The sequence below is a fragment of the Topomyia yanbarensis genome, chromosome 3 (assembly GCF_030247195.1).
Source record: "Topomyia yanbarensis strain Yona2022 chromosome 3, ASM3024719v1, whole genome shotgun sequence".
NCBI lineage: Eukaryota > Metazoa > Arthropoda > Insecta > Diptera > Culicidae > Topomyia > Topomyia yanbarensis.
In genome coordinates this window covers 267756174-267781122 of record NC_080672.1, presented here as the reverse complement: position 1 = coordinate 267781122, position 24949 = coordinate 267756174, and the positions used below count along the sequence as shown (strand labels likewise).

The following is a 24949-nucleotide window of genomic DNA, read 5'->3' as shown; positions in this document are numbered from 1 at the left end:
CCGACTGCTGCTCTTGAGGCACTTCTAAACATCAAACCATTACACATACACTTAAAACAAGAAGCACTATCATGTGCATACAGACTGCAGGTTACTGGGCTTTGGAACAGTAATCATGTTGATCTTGCTACCAGTCATACACGATTGTGGTCACAAATGGTTACATGGGGTGAAGATATTCTTGCTCCCAGCGATATTACACTCACTTGTAGTTTTCCTTACAGGACATTCCATGTGAAGATTCCCTCTCGAGAGGAGTGGTTGTCTGGCTTTATGGAAAGACAACAACAAACGCAAGTGGTTTGCTACACTGACGGTTCTCTGATGGAGGGACGTGCTGGTGCTGGTGTCTACTGTCGTGAAATGAGATTGGAACAATCTCACTCACTAGGTAGATACTGTACTGTATTCCAAGCAGAAATCTTTGCGATTATGTGCGGGGTGCAATCGGCCCTTCAACTGAGTTTATCCGGCAGAGTTATAAACTTCTGCTCCGATAGTCAGGCTGCAATCAAGGCCCTTAGCTCAGACAAATCCCGGTCCAAGCTAGTGATCGCGTGCCGAACCCAAATCGAAGAACTAAGCATTGTCAACATTATCTACCTTGTCTGGGTGCCCGGACATTGCGGTATTACTGGAAATGAATGGGCTGACGAATTGGCCACGGCAGGTTCAGCGATTGACTTCGTTGGTCCTGAGCCCGCGCTGCCAATTTCGACAAGTTGGATAAGGGAAAAAATACGGTCCTGGGCTTCGTCCGAGCACCGCAATTATTGGAGAAATCTACAAACGTGTCGCCAAACAAAGGCGTTTCTAGAACAACCATGCCCAGTGGTTTCGAAAAATCTCTTACATTTTTCAAAGCTCCACTGCGGCATGCTGACCAGGGCTTTAACCGGCCACTGCAAACTCAATTATCACATGGCAACTATTCAGCGCGCTGAGTCTTTTTCATGTGATCTTTGTGAATCCGACTACGGAACCTCATATCATCTGATATGCAACTGTCCAGCGGTAGCGCAATTGCGATTTCGGGTCTTCAGCCGTCCTTATATAGACGAAACCATGTTTGGTCGACTGAAACTCAGAGACATACTAAAGTTTCTTGTCCAATGTGGTAAAGAGCTTTAGGCTTATTCGCAGGCAAGTTGAACTACTTGTGAGTTTAACTTACCTGTTGTTTATTTTTGTTTTGTGCTGTTATTTTTCCCACCCTTCCAATTCTACTTCCCCATACCTCCTTGTCCTTTCCTTCCGCTCAGGAAATGATGAAACACACGGCAAGGCACAAATCCCCGACTATGTACGGGGAACGTGCCATTTGAGCCAATATATTCTGATTCCTGAAGTGAACATTTTAGCACTTATAAATTCACAAACGCGGTCTCAGGCGTAAACTTACAAACGCCCGTGTTCGCGCGATCATGAACCGGTTACGTCAGTAAGTCTCTATCCTCGGTCCTTGTAACATAGGTTCAATGCCTTCAGGTGGGTCAAACTGAAAATGAATCTCATATCAACTGAACAACACGTTCCATGGTGACATGGCCAGGAACTCTAGTGGAATGGGAAAACTCACTCTTCTAGCATCTGAAAATAAAGTATCACATTCACGGTACGTGCAATCATCTAAAAACACGCGGATATGCGAATAGACACTGTTCTATAATCGAATTTATACACGCGAAGTCGCATGGATGCGACTAAAACGTTAACATACAAATGCTTGAGCCGCTCGCGATCTTCCACGCAAGTTACACTTGCGATTGCGCAAACTTGATAACACTCCGGCAATAAAGTAATAAGTTACAAACGCGAACCCACAAACGTCCGTGTTCGCGCGATCATGAATCGGTCACGTCTGGAAATCTTTACCCCCATCCTAGCAACAAAAGTCCATACTACAGTTGGGACAATCAAATAAATAAAACTCATATCCACTGGACAACGCGTTCCATTGCGACACCGAGAACTCTGGTGTTATGGAAGAACTCACTTTTTAGTATCTGAACCGTACACCGAACATTAAGTATCAGATTCAGGGTCCGCGCGTGATCATCCAAGAACACAAGCGAGTATGCGAAAGGCACACGGTACCTGCTATTGTAGTGAGTGATTCAGCTCCATTCTCAAAAAATCTATGAAAATCGGTTCAGATGTGACTAATTCTGGAATACATCAAGAACTCGAAAATTCCGGAACTGTCGATAGTGGACATTATATTCAAAGAATCTTTGATTGGCCATCAGTGATCTAGACTTGTAAATAGAAATGATGTGATCTAGACTTGCAAATAGGAATGGATTTTTAACCTTTGAAGTATTATGATTGTACCGGTTTATATGGGAATTCCTATGTGGTCGCAATAAACAACCTGTAACTTCGAATCCAAATGTCAGATACGAAATTCAATAACAGTCCATGGGAGTATTGTATCTCTCATTTGAAACCAAGTTTATAAAAATCGGTCAGGAATTTCCTGAGAAAAAGGTGTGAGATTAACTTACGAACTTGAGTGAGTTTTTAAAACACACACACATACACATACACACATACAGAAACGATGGCGGAGCCCAACGGAGTTTAGTCGGTATTAATGGCAGCGTCACCATTCGAGCCCGACACGCCCCCAGTGCACCCCGTGCGGTAGCTTGGACCCTACCAATAGCACGTGTACTGGGCTAGGACGTAAAGGTCTTCTCCATTGTAAAAAAATACACACATACAGACATTTGTCAATTTCGACGAACTGAGTCGAATGATATATGAGACTCAGTCCTCTGTGCCTCGGTTAAAAAGTCGGTTTTCAGAGTGATTGCATATTCTTTCTTTATGAGAAAGGCAAAAAACATTATTAATTTTTCGTTTGACCGACTGTTTTATAGATCACTTTTTCGCTTTACAATTGATTTGGTTTAGCTTTTGAGATTTCTGGCGCTGATGTTGTCCCATGCTGATTTGAGCGTTTCTCTGAGTCCTGCCACATTCCATTGTAGTATGTGTTATCAAAAACATCGCGATGCATCATGTTTCAAATGTTCTCAATCGATACAGTATTCGAAGGAAGTGATAAGAATTTAAAGAAATGTCTCATCACACTGTTAGGTGGATTAAACTAATTTTTGATATATCAAGACTCTAAGCACATTTTCAATCAATAAAAAAATCATTTTTTTTAAAATTCTGTAGTGTAACCCATTAATACGATAAACTACAATAGACTAACCATCTTCAGAAGTGCATATGTGCAACATTTAGGTGATGCATAGGTATATAGGGTAAGGTGGGGGAAATCCGACCTAGTAAATGATTTTTGCTGTAAAATGCTCATTTTACATCGGATAAAGTCGTTTTATATACCAAATTAAAGGTTAGTCTTCAGGGCAACTTTCTATATATAGCATTTCATTCGCATCTTGTAAAAATTTTGAGATACAAGCGTTTTACGAAAACGTTCATTTTTGCTGTGTTCAAAAATGGTGGGGTAAACCCGACCGCCTATGTTATTGGTTGATTGAGCACAGATATTACCCAAATTTTATGGATTTTGAATTGATTGATGAGGTGATTTTTTAAGAATTTATTTTCAATTTTAACCGATTTTCCATACTAATTTCCATATAAACTTTGAAATTTTTGGAGGGTCCGTAGACACAACCGATCGGTACCAAAATTTGCACAATTACTAAGGGTCATAAAAGGAATCAATAAAGCCTGGTGGAGCTAAAAGTCAAAAAATGAACCAGTCTAATATATACATGTTTAAGTTTCACATTTTTGAAAGTATGCAAGTGTTCGTTCGTTTTACATTTCTTATAAAAGAAATGTATAGGATTCGCTCAAACTTTGAAAACTTTTTCCGAGGCCCAGAGGGCCGAGTCTCATATACCAATCGACTCAGCTCGACAAATTGAGACAATGTCTGTATGTGTGTGTGTGTGTGTGTGTGTATGTGTGTATGTATGTATGTACAAAATGTCATGTAATTATCTCAGCAACGGCTGAACCGATTTTAATGAAATTAGTTTTAAATGAAAGGCCTAACGTTGCCATTTGACACTATTATTTTTGATTTTCGATATGTTGTTTACTTTCTGAGATATGGGCGATTTTGTCAAAACACAGCAGGTTTTTTGCAAATAACTTTTGAAAAATACAATATTATCCCACAAATGCACATCAATAGAAAGCTTGTAAAAATACCTTTCTAACAAGCTATAGATTGTCTAAATCCGTGCACCAGTAGCGGAGATATTAACCATTTTGTATTTTTAGTTCTCGTTTACCAATTTCCACTAATTAAAAATGAGATTGTTTCATGCAGAGTATTGCTTTACTGGTGTTTTAGGGGCAAAACTAAACCGATTTTGAATATCGGGGTATGAAAACACATCTACGTGATTCAAGGAATTTGATGTTGAGAACATTTTGTGAATTACCTTTATAATAAATTAACTATTTCTCAAAAATTAATATATAAGTTCACTTCAAAGACAAAATAATGTGTTGATAAAGAAACAGTGAGTTCTAGTATTTATTCCTTAAATTAGGCATTGCGTTCAATCATGAGGTAAATGTTGGATGGTATATCAATACACAGATCAACAAGTAATTCACCTAGTAGTGAGATAAAAGATTTCTAATACTTGTGGCGTCACCGAAAGCAGCTGTATCTTTGAAGCCCAAAAATCTAGCGAAAATTTAGCTCTTTTGCAAGATAAGGTTATACTGGTTATGGCGTAAAAATTACTACTTACATTATTTATGATAAGAATGTAAGAAATCAATATATCATAATAATATACCTATAAAAATAATGTCACTGCATTAACCATCATTTGCCATTCTTCACACGCCCCCCCCCCCATCTCGCTCTATCTATCTCTTTCTCTTTCTCTCTTCTATCGCATCTATCTAGCTATTTCTGTATCCATTTTTAAGTTGTGTGATAAGATCTTCTGCCAATCTGAAATATTTATTAATTGTAATTGCGAAGGTTTGAGAAAACAAAACTATTTTTTGTGTGCTGCTACATCAACTCAACTTTAATTCAATTGTATTCAAAGCCTGTTTCTACACTATAATTAAGGAAATTCATGGCTATATCAGAAAAATGGGTAATATGAAAGTTTGACGATGAAAATTATCAAAAGAGGCATTCCACGTGCGATATTTTAACTATTCGTATCTCTATTGAATTTTGAATGAAATATATGCTCAAAAACTGAAAGCTGAAGCCAGCAGGATTGGACTTGCCATCAACCATCTCAAATACATGAGAGGAAGAGGTTCTAGAGACGACAATGCGAACCTCCCACCCGAGTTCGGATTGACGGTGACGAAATCGAGATGGTCGACGAATTCGTGTATTTGGGCTCACTGGTAACCGACGACAATGATAACAGCAGAGAAATTCAGAGACGGATCATGGCGGGAAATCGTGCCAAAATTCGCCGCCGCACGAAGTTGATTATCTTCAAGACGCTGATTAGATCGGTGGTCCTCTACGGCCACGAGACTTGGACTATGCTCGTGGAGGACCAACGCGCCCTTGGAGTTTTCGAACGAAAGGTGTTACGTACCATCTATGGTGGCGTGCAGATGGAAGACGGAACGTTGCGCATGCGAATGAACCATGAGTTGTATCAGCTGCACATTTGTTGTATTGGTACGAACATTCATGAAAAATAACGGATCAAAGACCAAAAATATCCACAAATTAGATCCAGGAAAAGAAGTTTCCCAAAGTACCCACTTTCGATGGGGGATGCAACTACAATGTGTCTTCTAACTTTGAACCATTTCTTTTTCACAGTATTGGTCTGTATAGGACTTATTTATTCATATTTCCTGCACGAGAATTCCGAACGAAACAATATGAAAGCTATAAGGATGAATGGAAAGAGACTGCATTGCAATCAACTGAATGCACGGCTTTTATGCTATCGACATAGCCTAGACATTTCACACTATTTACTTCAATGAATAAAAACTTTGAAATATCTACCTCTCTCATTCACGAATCGCATTCTCCCTGTCGTTCTCTGTTCAAGGGGCTTGAAACCACATGTGACCTTGCCTCACTTTACTAAATTCAATTGCGCAGTAAAATACTGGACCAGTAAATTCTATTCTGTACATAAATCTTTTTTTCGGGAATATGTGACCAAAAAGTAAACTTCGAATTCCAAAGCAAATTGAACGTTCCAGGTTCTTGATAACTACTTAAGGTCCAACAATAAAGTAGAAACACCAGATAATCTTAAAACGACGCCGTCAAGTAAAGAAGCATGAAAACAAAAAGAATAAAACCAAAAAAAGATGGAAGCCCTAAAAAGTCCATTGCATATTTATTAGCCTTTTCTCAGAAGATGGGATTTTCAAAAACATTTCAAAACTTTCTGATGCAATGTTTCTCAAATTCGTACAATCAGGGTTATTCATTTTCTTTATTCAAAAATGTTTTTAGCTTCAAATGTATGACCATTTCATTTTAATTAATTATTTCACTCCGCATCTTTTTATTCGTTTTGTTCATCTGCGCTCATTTTACTTATTTTATTCGTTTCATTCTTTGGATTCACTCTGATCAGTTTATTCTTTTTGTGCATTTTACTCATATCATTCATTTAACTTATTTTATTCATAGTTTTCATTGTATGCATTTTATTCATTTTTTCCTAATTATTCATTTTGTTCAGTTTCTTCATTTTAATAATCTGACTACAGGTTATTTAAAGTTTCAGTTTTAATCATTTCATTCAAATAATTTATTTGATTCAATTTATTCCTTTATATTAATTTATAACCTTTTAACATTGTTCAATTTTTCATTCTAATCAATACATTTAATTCTGCTCATTTTCTTCTTTTTATCCATTTTATCACTTCAGTTCATTTTGTTTATTTGATTCGTTTGTTTTATTTATGCATGGCATTTTTTTACTTTATTCTCTTTGTTCATCCATTCTTTTTATTCATTTGATCCATTTCATTAATTTGATTCATTGTATTCACTGGATGAATTAAATCAATTTGATTCATGTAATTCATTTGATTCATGTGATTCATTTGATTCATTTGATTCATTTGATTCGTTTGATTCATTTGATTCATTTGATTCATTTGATTCATTTGATTCATTTGATTCATTTGATTCATTTGATTCATTTGATTCATTTGATTCATTTGATTCATTTGATTCATTTGATTCATTTGATTCATTTGATTCATTTGATTCATTTGATTCATTCGATTCATTCGATTCATTTGATTCATTTGATTCATTTGATTCATTTGATTCATTTGATTCATTTGATTCATTTGATTCATTTGATTCATTTGATTCATTTGATTCATTTGATTCATTTGATTCATTTGATTCATTTGATTCGTGTGTTTCATTTGATTCATTTGATTCATTTGATTCATTTGATTCATTTGATTCATATCTTTAATTTTATGCATTTCATGTTCAGTCATTCGTTTTATTTCATTCAATTTGTTAGTATGAGTCAATTTATTCTATTAATCTTATAACTATTTCTAAATATAATCTTAATTTTTATGTAATAACCTAATCTAATTTGATTCGTGTATATTATAATTTTGATTTACATTAATTTTTCTACTCATTTTATGAATTTAAAAACCTATCGTTTCATTTTTTGCTTTACTTTTTTATTTCGGTCGTTTTGTTGATTTCTATAATTTATTCAGTTTATTCGAGATTTTATTCATGCAAGACTAGAAACTGTTTTCATCCCACCTCTAGTTGGGTGCCTACTTCTCGTGAGTTCTGCAAACTAATCCAATAGTGAAATGTGTAAGAAATGTCTCATCTCACTGCTAGGTGGATTAAATCGGTTTTTTTTAGAATTTACCTCTTAGAACGCGATCGCATTTTTTGCATTTTGATGCCGTTATGCCTTCGTTATACAACAAGTAAACCGATGAACCGTTGACTTCCTACAGCATATCCTTGTTTCGTTATACTTCAGTGTTGTATCAATCAAACAGTCACGTCTTGGACATTGTACAGAAAATATCCGAATGAATAACTTTGCATTGAACATTCTTGGTCTACACATGAAGAAACGTATGCGAGTGGGAGCGATAGCGTTAGTGGATACGAGTGGGTTAAAGAGCGCGAATGGATACGAGTGGGAGCATGGGCGAGTGGGTGTATGGACGTGTGGGAACATGGACGAATGGTAGCAGCAGTAGGAGCGAGCGTCAGTTTGTGTACGAACTAAAGGGTTCCAGTATGTACGATTTGAGTGTCCAACTACCACTCGCAGAAAAGCAATCCACCGGAGAAACGAAAGAAAAAAACTATGAATGGAGAACACTTGGATAGGAGTGTTGGGCGTTGCGAGAACACGAGAGAGGGAAATATATGAGTTATTTTTAAAAGCTCGACAACACTGGATGTAACACCTTTTATGCGGACCGAGTGAATAAATTAAATTTTTCCTACACGCGCAGAAATAAGTAAAGGGGTGTAAAAACAGTCGATATGATGCGAGTGCGAAGATGAGAAGTTTCAAGGTGTTTCCCGAAGCTGAAAACTCTTGGCTCCGGTGCTTTCTGAATTTGAGAACAGTCGGCTCCAGTATTTGCCGATACATGAAAGCTCTGAGGTCGAGAATGAATCTCAGTATTTCGGTAAAGGGTGTTTCATTCATCGCACTGCGTGGTTCTCAATTTGTGCTGACACGGTGCCGTTTTCAATACTCTCGGTTACTGCACGCAGTGCAGGATTGTGTTAATATCTCTGGCTGCTTCTGCTGTTGTTTCCGATTGTTCGACGGAAGAATGGGTTCGATATTCGACGGAGGCGTTACAGCTAAACTGAAACATGGAAGAGAAATATCTCGAGCATTTTGCACGCTGCATGTCTAGCTTTGTCACCACAGACTTGGGAAGCGCAACATTCTGCGTGAAAATACATAATCAATACCTTGTCCGAGATATGGCAGATTGCGTGAAATTCGTGGAATCGGCATTTTTTAGTTTGGTGGGGAGCTGTGAACCATCAGTAGGTAGGAGAAATGGACCATTGTTGTGGTTTATTTTATTAGGGTTTACGACGATAAATTCAAAGATATTTCTAAACTGAGATGAGTTAGACAAGTGATCTGATTCGCAATGAATAGGTGACAATATGATTCGCACCAAACCACCTGAATTCGCGGTTGCGGCACACGGCGATTAAAATTGTGGTAGAATCCTGTTCTTCGCATAAAACTGGTAATGAGAAAGTGGCGTCATGTCAGTAGAAACATTTAACAGTAATTACCATATTTTTAGCATTTATAGTTTAGCTGGGCTCACAACTCTTCATGGTTCATAACTCCTTACCGTCCCCTACTGTAATCCAAGTTGAGGAATTCCACGAAGATCCGTCCGAAAATCATTAAAATCGTGACAGACCATCTTAGATTCCGATGAAACTTTGCACGTTTCACCATCATGGAAGACTTAATATTTTCCACAGGTAATAAGATTATTTTGACTCAAGAGCAACTTTTCAAAAGGGCGTAAACGTTTCTACATATATGAATTTCAAAAATTTTTGTTCGATTACTATATTTTATACAGCAAAACTATCTAAGAACGAGTTACAGAGAATGAATACTTATGTCTGAAAAAAATATACACTGAAAAAAATGTTGTCATTTTTCAAAAAAAAACAAAAATTTATGATAAAAATTTAAATTGCGAAAAAACCCATTTTTTTAAATTTTTTATATTTTGTTACCAAAAACCTAAAGAGAAAAGAAACATTTTGAATGTGAATGCATGATGGAGAAAAAATCGGTAAAATTTTTTTCTAACAATAACTTCGTACATGTTTTTAAATTTCATACTAATTGACATATACAATTGTAATTTTATTACAGAATATAATTCTAAGAACCATATAAAATCAAAATGCATTTAGTAAAAATCTTCCAAAATGCGATAAATTTCGAGATATTTGAAATTTTGCTCCTTCAAAAACAATTAATTCGTGTAATTATGCTCTTTTTAAAAGTTATTCGCGTTACCCCATCATAAAATGTCAAATGTTTTAAAGACGTAAAAGCAACTTTTTAGTGTATTTGGATCATGGAGAAGCTTTCAATAAAAAAGTTTTCCTAACAACAACTTTTTATAATTCTTACTATTTGCAGTCAAAAATACAATTTTCTTTTTGAATATGATTCTAAACGCCATTTTAAATCGAAATGCTCTTAACAAAAATTTTCTAAAATGTGGTAGTTCTCGAGATATTTTAACTTTTGTTTTAACAACACAATTATTTTGTTTTATTGCGACCTTTTCATAAATTAGTCGCGTTTCTCCATCAACAATAATAGGTTTTTCAAAAGGTCCGTAAACTTTCCTGCAACTTTCTCTTTGACATCTAGGCGATATTGTGAAAAATTTGAAAGTTACATGAAAACAACCAAAATATGATTCAACTATATAGTTTAATCATCAGACCCTATGGTTGAAATATATTTTGGTTGCTTTCATGTAACTTTCAAATGGTTTACAATATCGCCTTCATGTTAAAAAGAAAGTTGCAGGAAAGTTTACGGGCCTTTTGAAAAACCTATTATTTTTGATGGAGAAATGCGACTAACTTATGAAAAGATCGTAATAAAACAAAATAATTGTGTTGTTAAAACAAAAGTTAAAATATCTCGAGAACTGCTACATTTTAGAAATTTTTTGTTAAGAGCATTTCGATTTAGGATGGCGTTTAGAATCATATTCAAAAAGAAAATTGTATTTTTGACTGCAAATAGTAAGAATTATAAAAATATGTCAAAAGTTGTTGTTAGGAAAACTTTTTTATTGAAAGCTTCTCCATGATCCAAATACACTAAAAAAGTTGCTTTTACGTCTTTAAAACGAATAACATTAAATTTTTCACATTTTATGATGGGGTAACGCGAATAACTTTTAAAAAGAGCATAATTACACGAATTAATTGTTTTGAAGGAGCAAAATTTCAAATATCTCGAAAACTATCGCATTTTGGAAGATTTTTGTTAAATGTATTTTGATTTTAAATGGTGCTTAGAATAATATTCTGTAATAAAATTACAATTTTGTATGTCAATTAGTATGACATTTAAAAACATGTGCGAAGTTATTGTTAGAAAAACTTTTTTACCGATTTTTTCTCCATCATGCAATCACATTCAAAATGTTTCTTTTTTCTTTAGGTTTTTGGTAACAAAATATAAAAAAAATTAAAAAATGGGTTTTTTCGCAATTTAAATTTTTATCATAAATTTTTGTTTTTTTGAAAAATAACACAACATTTTTTTCAGTGTATAATTTTGACAGACATAAGTATTCATTCCCTGTAACTTGTTCTCAGAGAGTTTTGCTGTATAAAATACAGTAATCGAACAAAAAAAATTGAAATTCATGCACGTAGAAACGTTTACGCCCTTTTGAAAAATTGCTCTTGTATCAAAATATTCCAATTGCCAGAGAATATCATGGAGATTCATACAGTGAACACACTTGCAAAGTTTCGTTCGAATCGACGATGGTCATATTTTGCGGTCGGCCGGTTTCTCATGGAATCCCTCTGTTGTTTCCGATTAGACGTTCGACGGAGGAATGGGTTCAATATTCGACGGAGGCGTTACAGCTAAACAGAAATATGGAAGAGAAATATCTCGAGCATTTTGCGCGCTGCATGTCTAGCTTTGTCACCCCCGACTTGGGAAGCGCAACATTCTGCGTGAAAATACATAATCATTGTCAGAGATATGGCAGATTGCGTGAAATGCGTGGAATCGGCATTTTTTAGTTTGGTGGGGAGCTGTGAACCATCAGTAGGTAGGACGGAGAAATGGAACATTGTTGTGGTTTATTTTATTAGGGCTTACGACGATAAATTCAAGGATATTTCTATACTGATATGAGTTAGACAAGTGATTTGATTCGCAATGAATAGGTGACAATACGATTCGCACCAAACCACCTGAATTCGCGGTTGTGGCACACGGCGATTAAAATTTTTTGGTAGAATCCTGTTCTTCGCATAAAACTGGTAATGAGAAAGTGGCGTCATGTCAGTAGAAACATTTAGCAGTAGTTACCATATTTTTAGTATTTATAGTTTAGCTGGGCTCACAACTCTTCATGGTTCATAACTCCCCACCGTCCCCTACTGTAATGCAAGTTGAATCTACCAGGCCATCCTAGAGAGCTGTTGCGGTTAGATTCAAAATAGGGAAATGCACCAGAATGCTGCTAGCACTTTACCAACGTTTATTTTGTTTTGTATTTTCAGAGAGTACCCGTGTGACCACTACACATCGGTTATCAACGTCACATTGCTCATGACTGGATGCCCGCGGGTAGAAGTGCACTCTACCGCCCTTCAGCTTCTACAGATTTTGGACAAGCGCTTTTTCGGAAACGTTGGGCCGCTGCAATCCGAAAACGATAGAGGTAAGAGGCTAACCCCTATCCATCTACCGTGGGGCTATTCGATGCAGGATTAAAAATACGAACTGGAACCTTTTCCGATGATTGTTGGGTTGGGAAATGAGCAACGAAAACACTTTTCATTATGATTAATGATGCTAGCAGCGAACGCGTTAGCCAGCTTCAATCAATATTGGTATCGCGGTTTGTTTCAGTTAATGAGCTGTTTATTACGAACCAGAAAAGGGAACACAAAAAATAAAAATCTCATTTTTTCCTGGCTGGCGAGTTTGCGAACCAGTTGATCGAAGTAGATTCGTTGTTACATTGAAAACCATATAACTTTCACGCAATTTTCATAGCGTAGGTAATTTATGAACCCTTAAAGATACAGTTTATTCTCTACCGTTATATACGCTCCCGATTGTACGAGCACTTCCACGTGATGCCCTAAAAATAACTTTAGTGAATTGAACCTTTATTATTTTTATTTCATACTTGAAAGCGAACAACTTTGTACCCACTCTAAGCGTAAGTTATGGGTACACACGAATTGGATTTCTCCTGACGACGTTTGCAGTTGTGTTTGGAACCAACCGTGTCATTTTACGCTTCGATTGACGTTAGAAAAAAAAATCGATAATGCGTTGGATCCCTACTAGAGCTCGCGTCATTGTGCGTAGTAAGCCTTTGAAAAAGGTGAAATTTCCCAAGAGAACAATAAAGTATAAGCTATGAAAAACCATCGTTGGCGAGTGATGGGTGTAACTGGATTGCTTCACTTTAACGACCTCTAACCCTTGGGGCCATTTAAATCAAGACCGAGCCGTGTGGAAGGAGCGTGACGGTGGTAATCCTTATGTTTAGGAGGGGGGACTAATGACAATCAAACGAGTATAAAAACACGAATGCTCGTTCTCAGCGGGTCTGCTACCATGAGGCCCCTTGTTGGTCTGTTGCTTTGTGTCGATTTTTTCAGCTATCTTAATACGCCACACTTAAAAATAAATAGCTTCAACTTTTACCGGGGTAAAAACACATCAAAGAGCCAGTGTTAGCTGCTAAGTCTGGGTTTGCAATTGTTTTGGGATTTGCCAATTATTTGTGATTCGTTAATTGTTCCAACTTTCTGTAATCATCGCAATTGTTCATTATGTTGGTCTTTCTTACCATTTTTCTTAATGAAGCTAGTTATGCATCGTAATTGCTTTAAAACTATATTTTCAGAAACGTGAAAAATATTAAGTTTGTTTTTCTCGGAAGATTGTGAAATCGTGAAATAGACATTTTTGCCCGTCTTCTACTCTCGCGGTTTCAAGAATCGATTTTTTTGGTTTAATTTTAATCTATATGTATCTGAGAATACGCCACAGAAAGAATTTGGTGAAAATCGTATTCCTTGACATGCTTCTGGGAACCGATGGCGCTTGTCTAAGGAAAAATCATTGTTTAAAAAATTCACCGGTCCTTTCAGGACGGTTTATGTATATGTGAGTGTCTGTGAATGGTTTCTTGTTTTTTTTTAGGACGAGATAATCGTACGGAAGAAATAATGCGTCGGACATGTTGAGAAGCGTATGGGAACGAGATTACGAAAACTGAAGAAAAAAAACAAAGCTATGGGTGGGAAAGGAAGGGGGAAGTTGACGGACAAATTAATCGGCGAGCTAATAAAATTTTATGAGCTGGCGATTCGGAGAAACTTAAATTCTGTAGAACATATGCGATATCAAAGTGTTCACCCAGATGACGGAGAAAATGATTATTAAAAATCAATTTATTTATCTAATTTATAAAGAAAATATCATTATTAAAAATACATTATTAAACACATCCAAACATACACTTCGATTTTTGAAAGGCAAACCATATGCATTGCATGTTATTGACGAACGTGTTCTATGCAATTTACCATGGAAAGATGAAGTTGCTTGTCGCAGTGCGCTTGAATATTTCATTTTATACCACTAACTCTATGATTTCTAGAAACAGGTCTAGATTTATGTGTGTATTTTGTTTAATCTCATTCCAACGCGTGATAATGTCATGTATCACCAACGCTTTTGGGATTGACGTGAAGAGGAAGGTGACATCTAGCGAGATGTGTACATATACTGGTGGTAGCGTTACAGAATTTATAAATTTGTAAAACGAGAACGAGTGTTTTGTGTTGTACGAGCTATTGGTTGAGCGTTGAATGATTTTTCCTACTAATTTGGACATATTATAATAGTCATACTCGATACAACCGGTCTAAGTGGAAGTCCAGCTTTGTGTTGACCGTATATCCTTGGACAAAGTGCGTTGTACGTTGTTAGTTGTGATGCTGTATACTTGTCGATCAGGTTTAGATTTAGTAGTCGTTTCGCGAAGTTGTTGTTGATTTTTTGAACGTGAGCCGTCAGTCTAACTACCACGGCAAACATATCCGCAACAGAACCAACAACACCAAACATAAGTTAAACAGAATCATTCTTAAGACAGCAATAGCATCAAACAGTATCAACCTAGCCTACAATCAGCAAGCAATACACAACGGAACAAACAAGACCATATCGTCGGAACTGGAAATACTACTACCAAAATTTGCGCTTCCTACTACAAAACTCCAGGACACTCCTTTCTTCCATTATCCATCCAGTGTACACCACATTTTCTTCATTTTTTCCACACAGAAGCTATATGGCCTTCTTAATAGTGCTTCTCAACCTCAAATGCAATCAAACATCGATTCCTAGAATTTCTTCATTTTTCGTCCAAAGTAGCTTCCAAGAACAATTTCAAATTAATAATATGCATTCTTGTGGTCAATAGATGTTCGATATGATTTGCATATGCAAATGTTTATTATTGAATATTGATTAAGAGAAAATTCGTTAAAATAGACGTTTTTTTTTATTTTTGGGAAACGGGTATTTCGTAAACATAGACTATCGTAAAAACTGTGCAATAAATCATCAAAGTGTCTCGTCTTCAAAACCTAGCAAGGTAGTCAAAAGCAATGAGTAAGCAATCTATGTTTCCGTTCAATCTTTTGGAAAATATATTTCGGATGAGAAATGAAAATTATTTCACAGAAGTGGGCACTCGTAACTGCTTCCAACTGGTTTCTCTAAAAGATGAAGCATTTCCATTTAGTTCGGAAGTAAATAAGAATAAAGTATAATTACCTCGCTCACCTGTAAATCAACGAACGATGGTCGAGCTGTGTTATCAGGGTTTCTCCGATTGCATCATCAGCAGGTCGACGGCTGTTTGGTGTCGCTACCGCAGAGGCAGGAGTACTGTTTCGATCGACTGGTGCATCGTTGCGCTGGTGAACGACTTTTGATGTAGGTTGGCTCTTGAATAAAATTCGTCGAAGAATAGTTGCACACCAGGTAATGGGTTTGACAGGATTTCTTGGAACCGGGTCGTACCTGAGCGTCGTACACGATTAGGCTGCAACCGAGACGTTCAACGCGATCGTTCACAAGAACAGTGAAGTGGCCTATGGGACCGCTGGGGAAGGAAGAGGAATTTCATCAGAAAACAACATTTGGATAAGGGGGTGGCTGAGCTAGGGGTTCAATATTGAAGCGCAATCAAAACTATTCATCTTGTGAATAAATAATGCAGTTCTGTATACACAGCTCGTTTATTTAGTAATTTTACATCTAGCAAGATGTACCTAAATGGACCATCGCAGTTTTATTTCAATTCACGAACAAAGAAACATATAATATGTCGTTTTATATAATACGCGTAAAAAAATTTCTGGCGAATCCTGGGCTCCCGAGAATACGGAAGAAAGATACAAACTTTATTATTTTTATATTTCACCATATAATGTAAGCACATTGCAAACTCGATTGATTTCGTTGTTTATTGATTGCAAAAGGAGTGAAAGAGTTTATGCTTGTTTCATTTAAATCCAGCAGGTAGGTCTGGTTTCAACGAATATTCGTGCTTCTATAAAAGCCTATCCCAGGTCAGTAAAAATGCCCGGGCGAAAGCCTCACCGGAGGTGGCAACCCTGCCGCCTAGAGATCGTCGTCAGAGATAGGAATAGATCGGTGATTTCTGCTTAGTTAGTTTTGGTTTCAACCGTCACCACTTGTTCTTCGTTACACAAGCGAGGTTTCCGACGATATTGGGAAGCAATTGTTTGACAGCTTATTGCATACAAGTTTCGATTAAGCTCTGTTTATATGAAAAAATGGACCGCTGCAACAGCTGCTCAATCGATGTGGTCACAAAAGAGGTAACGTGCAGAGGGTTCTGCAAATCGTCGTTACATTATCGCTGTATGAAATTCTACAATGAAATGAGTGGAAATGCTTACATTTTCTGGATGTGTATCATAGAAAATGACCGGTTTACAAAGGCACTAATTTGTACGAAATCTGCCATAGCGAAGATCAATATATCGCACAAGAAGCTTATCGACGAACTTAAACCCGGGATTCGCAATAGTATTATTGCTGCATTGACGGAAGAGATCTAAGGTGGGTTTTCAAAACTGTCGCAGTTACCAAAGGTTGTCTGCAGTCTGACGACGTAGTCGTGAAAAGCTTAAAACCGAGGGACCGACATATTTCTACGATGACATTTGTGTATTTCAAAGTAGGTGTTAAATCAGGTCTGCGGGAGAAATCAATGCTTCCTTCAACCTGGTCGCAAGGTGAAGAATTTCGCGAGATTACTGACTATTATGTAGAAGCTACAAGCCGGCATTTTCGGAAACCGACAGAGCTGAGTGTAACAGAACCTCATTCCATAGCGCATCATACAGCTGCCTAACGATGCTTGGAATGCACTGTTATACTGAGCCAGTTGAACCGACACACAGTGATCACCCTCCATGCAAAAGTCGGACAAAACCTCAAAAGTGGCCCGAATTTGATGAAAATTGCTGAATGTGAATGGTGGGCTTCTCGATTTGTCATTCGCCGGTGAGTGTTATGCCACATTCTATTTTAAAAATAGGCCATCACCGCAAACCTTTCGTATTGAATCTTAATTTAAGTGGCGCAGTTGCTCTTAACCAGGATATAAACGACTGTGTAACAGAGCTTAACTTCAACTGTTGCGATTTTAGATTGATGAGTAATGAAATTCTGGATGTCAGCTGGGATGTACTACTGGAGTCTACCAGATTTTTTTTGTTACTGCTTCTTAAGAATGAAGCAAGCATGCTGATACCTATTTAAGCGCAATCCAATCACTGTAAACCGAGTTACAATCGAAATAGAGTAACATCCTGCCTAATGCGATGAATAGAGGCCTGTACACTACGTAGTTGGAAGCGAGTTGTTTGTTTGTTCACATGTGTCGTCCCAACCGGGTTAGTTATTAGTCCAGCTGAGGATGAGTTTAGGATAGGTATGCCATACTTCGCGAGGCGTTATAAGATGCCTTTCGAAGTATCGCTTTCTTCGAAGAAACAATACTGCACTATTGGAGAGAATATCTTTCGAGTTCTCGGGCTTGTAGTTACAGAATCGACAAATGTCATCTTGACTTTTGCCATTTTTCAGGTGATACATAGCAGGACAAAGTCCTGTGAATAGGCCTGTGATTATACATAAGTATTTTCGTTTTAGATCCATTAGTTTTTTGGTTCTCATTGTATACGGACATCACCTACTCCGTTACACCAGTTGTTTAGTAGTTGGTCTCTTACCCGAGCTGAAAGTTCTAGTTTGATGGCACAGGTAGATATGCCGTTCGTAGCTTCGTTTCCGACAGACCTCCGAGCAGGAGCGCCTATTTTCACCATACTAAGCATGATGCCCCACTAATTCATTAATTTCTCGGCCTACAATCAAGGGAATCCGTTAAAATTGACATCAACAGCTTTGCTTCGTTGTTAAGAGCCAGTATAATAAAACAAATGCGCTGAAAACATGTGCACTATGTGAAGCTCATATGAGATGTCGAAATTCGGTAATATTTGACTAATTCTCAATGTATGATCATTTCATTTTGACCATTTATTTCATTCAGCATTCTTTTGATTCATTTTGTTCATTTGGGTACATTTTATCTATTGACAAATTTCGCAGCAATTCGAACAAATGTTGGCTGCACCCTCTCAGATTTTAATGAAACTTTCTGTACATGAGAACTTTGTTAAAAAAGCTACTTTGCATACTTTGTTTTTCCAAAAATGATTTAGACTGTCTTTTGAAAAGGGTCAATTTTGTTTTACCATTTTTTTCAAATGGCTGTAGTCTAAAAATGACAAATCCTACAAAAAATGTTGTTCCCTGCCTACCGTCAAAAATTCAAGTTGGGCACTTTCAAGGAAAAAAGTTGTTTGAAAAAAACTTCTCCTTGTCCAAACTGAATTTTTTTCAGTGTATTTTTATCGTAAACTAATCCAATGAAAGGCATAATCAGCTCAGAATCAAATTTCCCAACTGTTAGTATCCTGATACGTGCAAAAAGTATCGGTAACGAATTTGGTACTCATTTCGCATATTACTCTGGTTACCTGTACATTACCTGCATCAATACTCATTTTACCCAATAACACTACTATAAAACTAAGGCCTTAAAGCAGTATAGTAACAATAGTTGTGAAGAGCAGTTCTAGTAAAATTATCATTATGGATCAATTGTATAAATCAAAGTTAAACAGTATCAAGTGCTGTGCAAAAATAAACAATCCGAAGTGTAATCGTAATAATTTACGTCCGGAAATCGCCATCCTGGATTTCAACATGGCATCAGACATAAATTTCTGGCACCTGCTCTTCAAGACCATTCCGAAAATACCTAGTTAGTCTATATTCTAGACTGTGAACTCTGGACTCTGTAGTCTTCACGCTGGATTCTGGCCTCGATATTCTGTGCTATGGACTCTGAACTATGGTCTCTGGGGTTCTGGACTCCAAACTCTGGACTCTGAAGTATGGACTCTGATATCTGCACTCTGGATTCTGTACTCTTTGCTCTCCCCTCGGGACTCTAGGTTCTAGTCTCTGGACTATGGACACCGAACTTTAGATTCTGGACTCTTCACTCTCGTCGCTGAATGGTGGACTCTTGGCGCTGGCCTCGAATTTCTGTACTACGCACTCTGGACTCTGAACCATGGGGTCTGGTATCTGGGTCTTGATCATTCACTCTGGAATTTGAACTCTAGACTCTGAAATTTAGGCTCTGCACTCTGGATTGTGGACCTTGAGCTCTCTTCTCGGGACTCTGGATTCTGGTCTCTGAGCTCTGTGCTGAGAGATTCTGGTGTCTGGACTCTGAACTCTGGTCTCAGAATTCTCGTCTCTGAGCTCTAGATTCTGGACTTTGAACTCTTCACGCTGGGTTCTGGACTCTGGAGTACCGTAAACCATGTACATGTGAAGAAGATTAGATGGTTTTACCTGAAATTGTTCGCTTATAAGTATTTGTCCAAAAATGATTTCAAGTCCGCTTTCGTATTCCGGGGTGACTTTGATAACCTGCATGTTCACCCACATTAAATTCTTGATGTCAATATTTTTCATGCAAATGTTTGTTTAGACTAATCCTGAAAAGATATTCAATTATTAAATATTAAAAATAGATGTTAATTGGTATTGTAAAAAGTATTTCAATCTACTGTAACATTCGAGTGACCAGAATTTATATAATTCGAGCCTAACTGGAATAAAAGAATCTGAAAGCATTTTAACTGCTACACTTGTTTTATTTCAGTAGTTTATCAATGTACAAAGACTTTCATTCATTTTAACGCTTTGGAGTATTGAATATAAAAAAAATATTGCGAATTTTAGCTGGAAATAATCTGAAATTATTGCCAACTAGTTTTACAGAAAATTGTTTTTAAAATAAGCGAACTATTTAAAAAAAAATTTAGTGCATTCCACCCTAAAGAAAAATTAAAACTCACTTAGAATTTATTACTCTAGTTAAAATCTAAGATTTATTTGTTTTATAAAAAAATAGACACTATACGAAGCTTCGTAAAATAAGGTAAAGTAAAATTTCGGTTTTTTTGTGGTTTTTTACCCAAATACCGAACAATATACTCCAAACATATAACAAATCAGTATTTTATAAGTTATAGAGTAAAACTCATTACAAGTTTAAAGGATTCGGTACACTATTCGGGCCAAATAAGCAATCTGCGAAAAAAGTTTGGACTGATCAATGTCACCCCGATGATCAAAGTCACCCCGGTTTACGGTATGTGCTGAGGACTCTGGGCTCAGTATTTTGGGATAAGACTCTGGTTTTTGGACTTTGGGCTCTGGACTCTAGGTTTTGGACTCTTAGCATCTGAACTCTGAACGCTGGGTTATGAACTCTGCGCTCTGGACTCTGCATTTTGCACTCGGAACTCTGGATTCTGGATTCTGAGCTTTGTCTTCGGAACTTTGGGTTCTGATCGCTGCGCTATGGACTATGGACTCTGCATTCTCGACACTGAACTCTGTATTCTGGACTCTAGACTCGTTCTAGTATTTTGGGTTAAGGACTCGCGACTCTGGATTCTGGGCTATCTCCTCGGGACTCTGGGCTCTGTGCTATGAAATCCGGAGTCTAGGTTCTCTCCTCGGAATTATGGGTTCTGGGCTCTGGGAATAAAAATACGCTGAAAAAAATGAGTTTGGACAAGGAAAAGTTCTTTCAAATAACTTTTTTCCTTAAAAGTGCCCAGCTTGATTTTTGACGGTAGGTTGGAACATAATTGTCTATCTTGGAATAAAATTTCATTCATATCAAAGATGATTTTTTTTTTGTAAATCGACTTTAAATATTTAAAATCGATTTTTTTCAGTGTAGGAGTCGATGAAGAATTTTTTTAATATTTTTACAAAAAAAAATTGTGAAAATCACTCCTACAACATTTTTTGTAGGATTTGTCATTTTTAGACTATAGCCATTTGAAAAAAATGGTGGAAAAAGTTTGACCCTTTTCAAAAGACCGTCTAGATCATTTTTGGAAAAACAAAGTATGCAAAGTGGCTTTTGTGACAAAGTCTTCATGTACAGAAAGTTTCATTAAAATTTGAGAGGGTGCTGCCAACTCTAAATACGATTTAAATTCGTCTATTTTATTCGTTTAATTCTTTGGACTCATTCTGATCAGTTTATTCTATTTCATGCATTTAACTTATTTTAAGCACTACGTTCATTTAATGCATTTTATTCATTTTTTCCAGTTCGTGTATTTTATTCAGTTTATTCATTTAAATAATCTATTTTTTCCAGTCGTTCATTTTATTAATTTCATCCAAATAATTAGTATTATGCAATTCAATTTATTCTATTAATTTTATACTTGCTTTAATATGTTATGAATTACATAGATTTTGTTTATTTTATTCTTTCATCTATTCATTTATTTAATTGATTAATTTTATTCATATTATTCATGTTGTTTGTTTTATTGATTTTATTTAGTTTATTTATTTAACGTATTTTTTTTTATTTTATTCATTAATTTTTTTATTCGTTTTATTATTTTTTTCCAGTCCGTACATTTTATGCAGCATTTTATATCTTTATTAATTATGTTCGGTCGTTCGTTTTATTCATATCATACTATTTGCTGGCTTGAAAAAATTCTCTTATTTTCTGTAAACTTTTTTTGAACGTTGATTTTTCAATTTGATAGGCTGAAGTAATTTCATTTATTTATTTTATTAATTTGATTTATATTAATCATTCTATTAATTTTTATGAATTTGATAACTTTTTATTCACAAATTTGCTGTGTTACTTTTCAAGTTCATATGCTTTTTTTGATTTTCTAGCATTTTGCAGTTGATTTGAGGTTTTATTCATGCAGAATTCGAAACAAATCGTCGAATTTTAACAAGGGCAATTCATTTCTAATTATGTAGCTTTGATTTTAATGGCTATGTGTTAAGGATAATACTTTGCTGGAAATATGTTGTCAACGAACAAAGTGCATACGTGGAAGGTAAATGTTAAAACAACCCGATCAGACTAAAATAACAAGTTTATAACACAAAAAAAGTTTTGTAGCAAATTATGTTAGCTATTAGATTTAGTTAGTATTACTAAGTAATTAACAGAAAATAATAACAAGTTGAAACGAGAGTTTATTTGTTAGTTATTTATGATCTTCTAATCGGGGAATGAGTATTTAATATTCCGGAGATTTACAACGGATTTGTTTATGATTCGGAACACCAGCAGTATCGTTCATGAAACCCAAAAGTACTCAGCGTGTTTGATATTTTCGTTTTAGACTTGTTTGTGCTTGTCAGTTTTAAATACTTCCTCAACAAAGTTCGATTTATGGTAGTTATAGATAAAAGCCAGTCGAACTGAAGTCAATTATACATACTTGGCTACTTTTCCTGGATAACGCTCGACTATGGCCGGGGTAGCATTTCTATGTTCCAGAAACCATGCATCAATACTGCTAACTATCACATCCTCAGGCTTCAACGGTTCTTTTTTACAAGCTGTCTTGGATGCAATGTTTTGCCCTGCCGGTTGGAACTTTTTCGTATTACGGCACTCATCATGCCCATAAACGCATCGTCTTGCATTACACCAGGCCAGATTCTGAAGGTCGTCGTCCCACAGCTGGAATGATATACATATCTCTTTATATATCTATCTATACATATGAAATCCATATCAGTTCCATATTTGTTTACATGCATATAAAACGGAATCTGAAATTGATATGTAAATATGCTTAGCATACGAAACGTGTCGGCAAACTTTGTAGTGCAGTGATTCAGAGAATTAAACGAACATCTTTTGATCATAAGTTTCTCGAGTTTGCTCGGTATTTCAACCCATTAGTATCTAAATTTCAATCCATATCAAGGAAGTACACAGATTTTAAAAAAATGAACAGTTTTGGATACAGTTTTGTAGCTAATAGCTACCATGCCACCCCGCAATCTACAAAGTTTGACTTGAATAAATCCTTGAAAGTTTCGCCACCGAGACAGTACCACTTCGAACATCTTGGCAGCGGGTGGATATGGAGCGACTTGCCCACAAGCAATCGCATTCCGTCTTGAATTATGCTCTCGTAAGATCAAAGACCGCAGTTTGCCTTTGACAGATATTTGGCGAGGATTCTTTCCGGCACACTGGGCTCCGTAAGGCGTTTTCGCTTTCGAGTTGCAACCGCAGCCAATATTTTGCTTCCCATCGGGGCAAATTTCCTTTCGGCAGTATTCGTCGTCGCTGACGGCTTCAACGATGTAAACTTTCTTCAGCACATGAGTTAACAGCAATAGGATGATAGGTTTAGGCTTCATCGTGGATGCCTGGCGGTTATGGTGTTGTTTGAGCTAGGAAGTTGAAATTATAATAAACTTTCACCAATGGTGAACTTGAATCGAATTCTTCAAATCACACAGCGACCTGACTTCCAACCAGTAAGACTAGCACTACTCAGTATATGAAACCGAGTGGGTTACTCACGTGTGGAGTGATAGTATGTAGTAATAGAAAAACCTTTTGCTTCGTGATGTATTTTTATAGTTCGGGCAAAATTTCTTTGTCGTTCATGAGCTTTTCATTTTTATGGTGATATCGTGATTGAAAATAGATACAAATAGTTTTATTTTTCAGAACAACCTCTGTTTAGTTTTAATTTGCTTGGCGATCGGCGAGTTACGTGTCTGCAGTCAACGAAAGCACAAAAAACGCGCTTGGGAGTTGATAATTCGAATCAAATGTCCATATTGAACGGGTGCGCTTGAGGATCAACTTACAAAATCTAGAAAAGTAGCCATCTTTGAAAACTTAAAAGCAGTTTTGCCATAGTTGCCCGACGTCCATTTACTGATTTTCATGAAGATTATGTAAAGGGTGGCGAAATAAACTGTTTTTTGTTTGTTTTTATTTATTTATTTATTTTTTTATTTTTTTTTATTTATTTTTTTTCATCTGACCTTCATGGTCTACATGAAACGCTGAATGAGGAAAAGCCCATTTGAGGATTCGACCTATCAAATGCGCGTAAAAACCTCATTATCTTTTGATACAAACATCATACAATATTGCACATTACATCACATTACTTTACATTAGATTTCATTACAATACATAACATTACATTTGATTATAATACATTCCACTACAATGCATTGGATTTAGTTATACATATAACAAATCAAAATAATTATCTGAGTTACATCTGAATGAACTAAGTTAGTCGTTTAAACCTATTGTGTTTTTCAAATTAAGGAGCTCGACCTTTACATCCTCATGTGACATGAATTATTTCCCGCAACGCTAATAGAATGTGTCCTGTTGCAGCACAAGTAACAGCTCTCTTCAAACTATGTTTGCAATGTTCATAATCTCTTTGAAGTATAATTGGAATGGTGTCATCGGAGACTTAAACGGAGTAAATCTTTCAATCGCCCATTTGACCGATTCAACTGTCGTCGACGAGGCACCTCATGAAATTTACTGTCACTCAATTGTGGTATTGTGGTAAAGTGTGGTATTTTGAATACACTCTCTGTATCACCACAGCAATTTTTTGAAAAATGTTCCCTTTTACCGATTT

General features: G+C 36.3%; 2 protein-coding genes across 9 annotated transcripts in view; one reads left to right on the top strand and one right to left on the bottom strand.

The window, feature by feature from the left end:
- Window positions 1-24949, top strand: part of LOC131689849 (protein furry) — a 411320-nt gene that overhangs the window by 120001 nt on the left and 266370 nt on the right. For all 6 annotated transcript variants that reach the window (XM_058975189.1, XM_058975188.1, XM_058975187.1 and 3 more), the window contains one exon: window positions 12308-12468. In XM_058975189.1, coding sequence (XP_058831172.1) covers window positions 12308-12468 — 161 coding nt within the window. The remainder of the gene's footprint in view (window positions 1-12307; window positions 12469-24949) is intronic.
- Window positions 15454-23850, bottom strand: LOC131689854 (antigen 5 like allergen Cul n 1-like). Of its 3 annotated transcripts, none has more exons than XR_009305485.1 (4): window positions 23376-23850; window positions 22751-22995; window positions 15624-15945; window positions 15454-15556 (listed from the first exon to the last, which is right to left on the bottom strand). XR_009305485.1 is itself a non-coding variant. In XM_058975192.1 (3 exons), the coding sequence occupies exons 1-3, from the start codon at window positions 23685-23687 to the stop codon at window positions 15681-15683; spliced, it is 822 nt and encodes a 273-aa protein (XP_058831175.1). In that variant the 5' UTR covers window positions 23688-23850; the 3' UTR covers window positions 15564-15680. The 3 variants fall into 3 exon arrangements, 1 of the variants encoding a protein (XP_058831175.1); XR_009305484.1 differs by having other exon boundaries at window positions 15494-15556; window positions 15615-15945; XM_058975192.1 differs by lacking the exon at window positions 15454-15556 and having other exon boundaries at window positions 15564-15945.

Coding starts and splice junctions, on each gene's coding strand:
- LOC131689854 (XM_058975192.1), bottom strand. CDS start 23,687: ATGAAGCCTAAACCTATCATCCTATTGCTGTTAACTCATGTGCTGAAG. Junction 22,996..23,375: donor CTGCCAAGATGTTCGAAGTG/GTACTGTCTCGG, acceptor ATATCATTCCAG/CTGTGGGACGACGACCTTCA. Junction 15,946..22,750: donor TATCCAGGAAAAGTAGCCAA/GTATGTATAATT, acceptor TTCCTTCCCCAG/CGGTCCCATAGGCCACTTCA.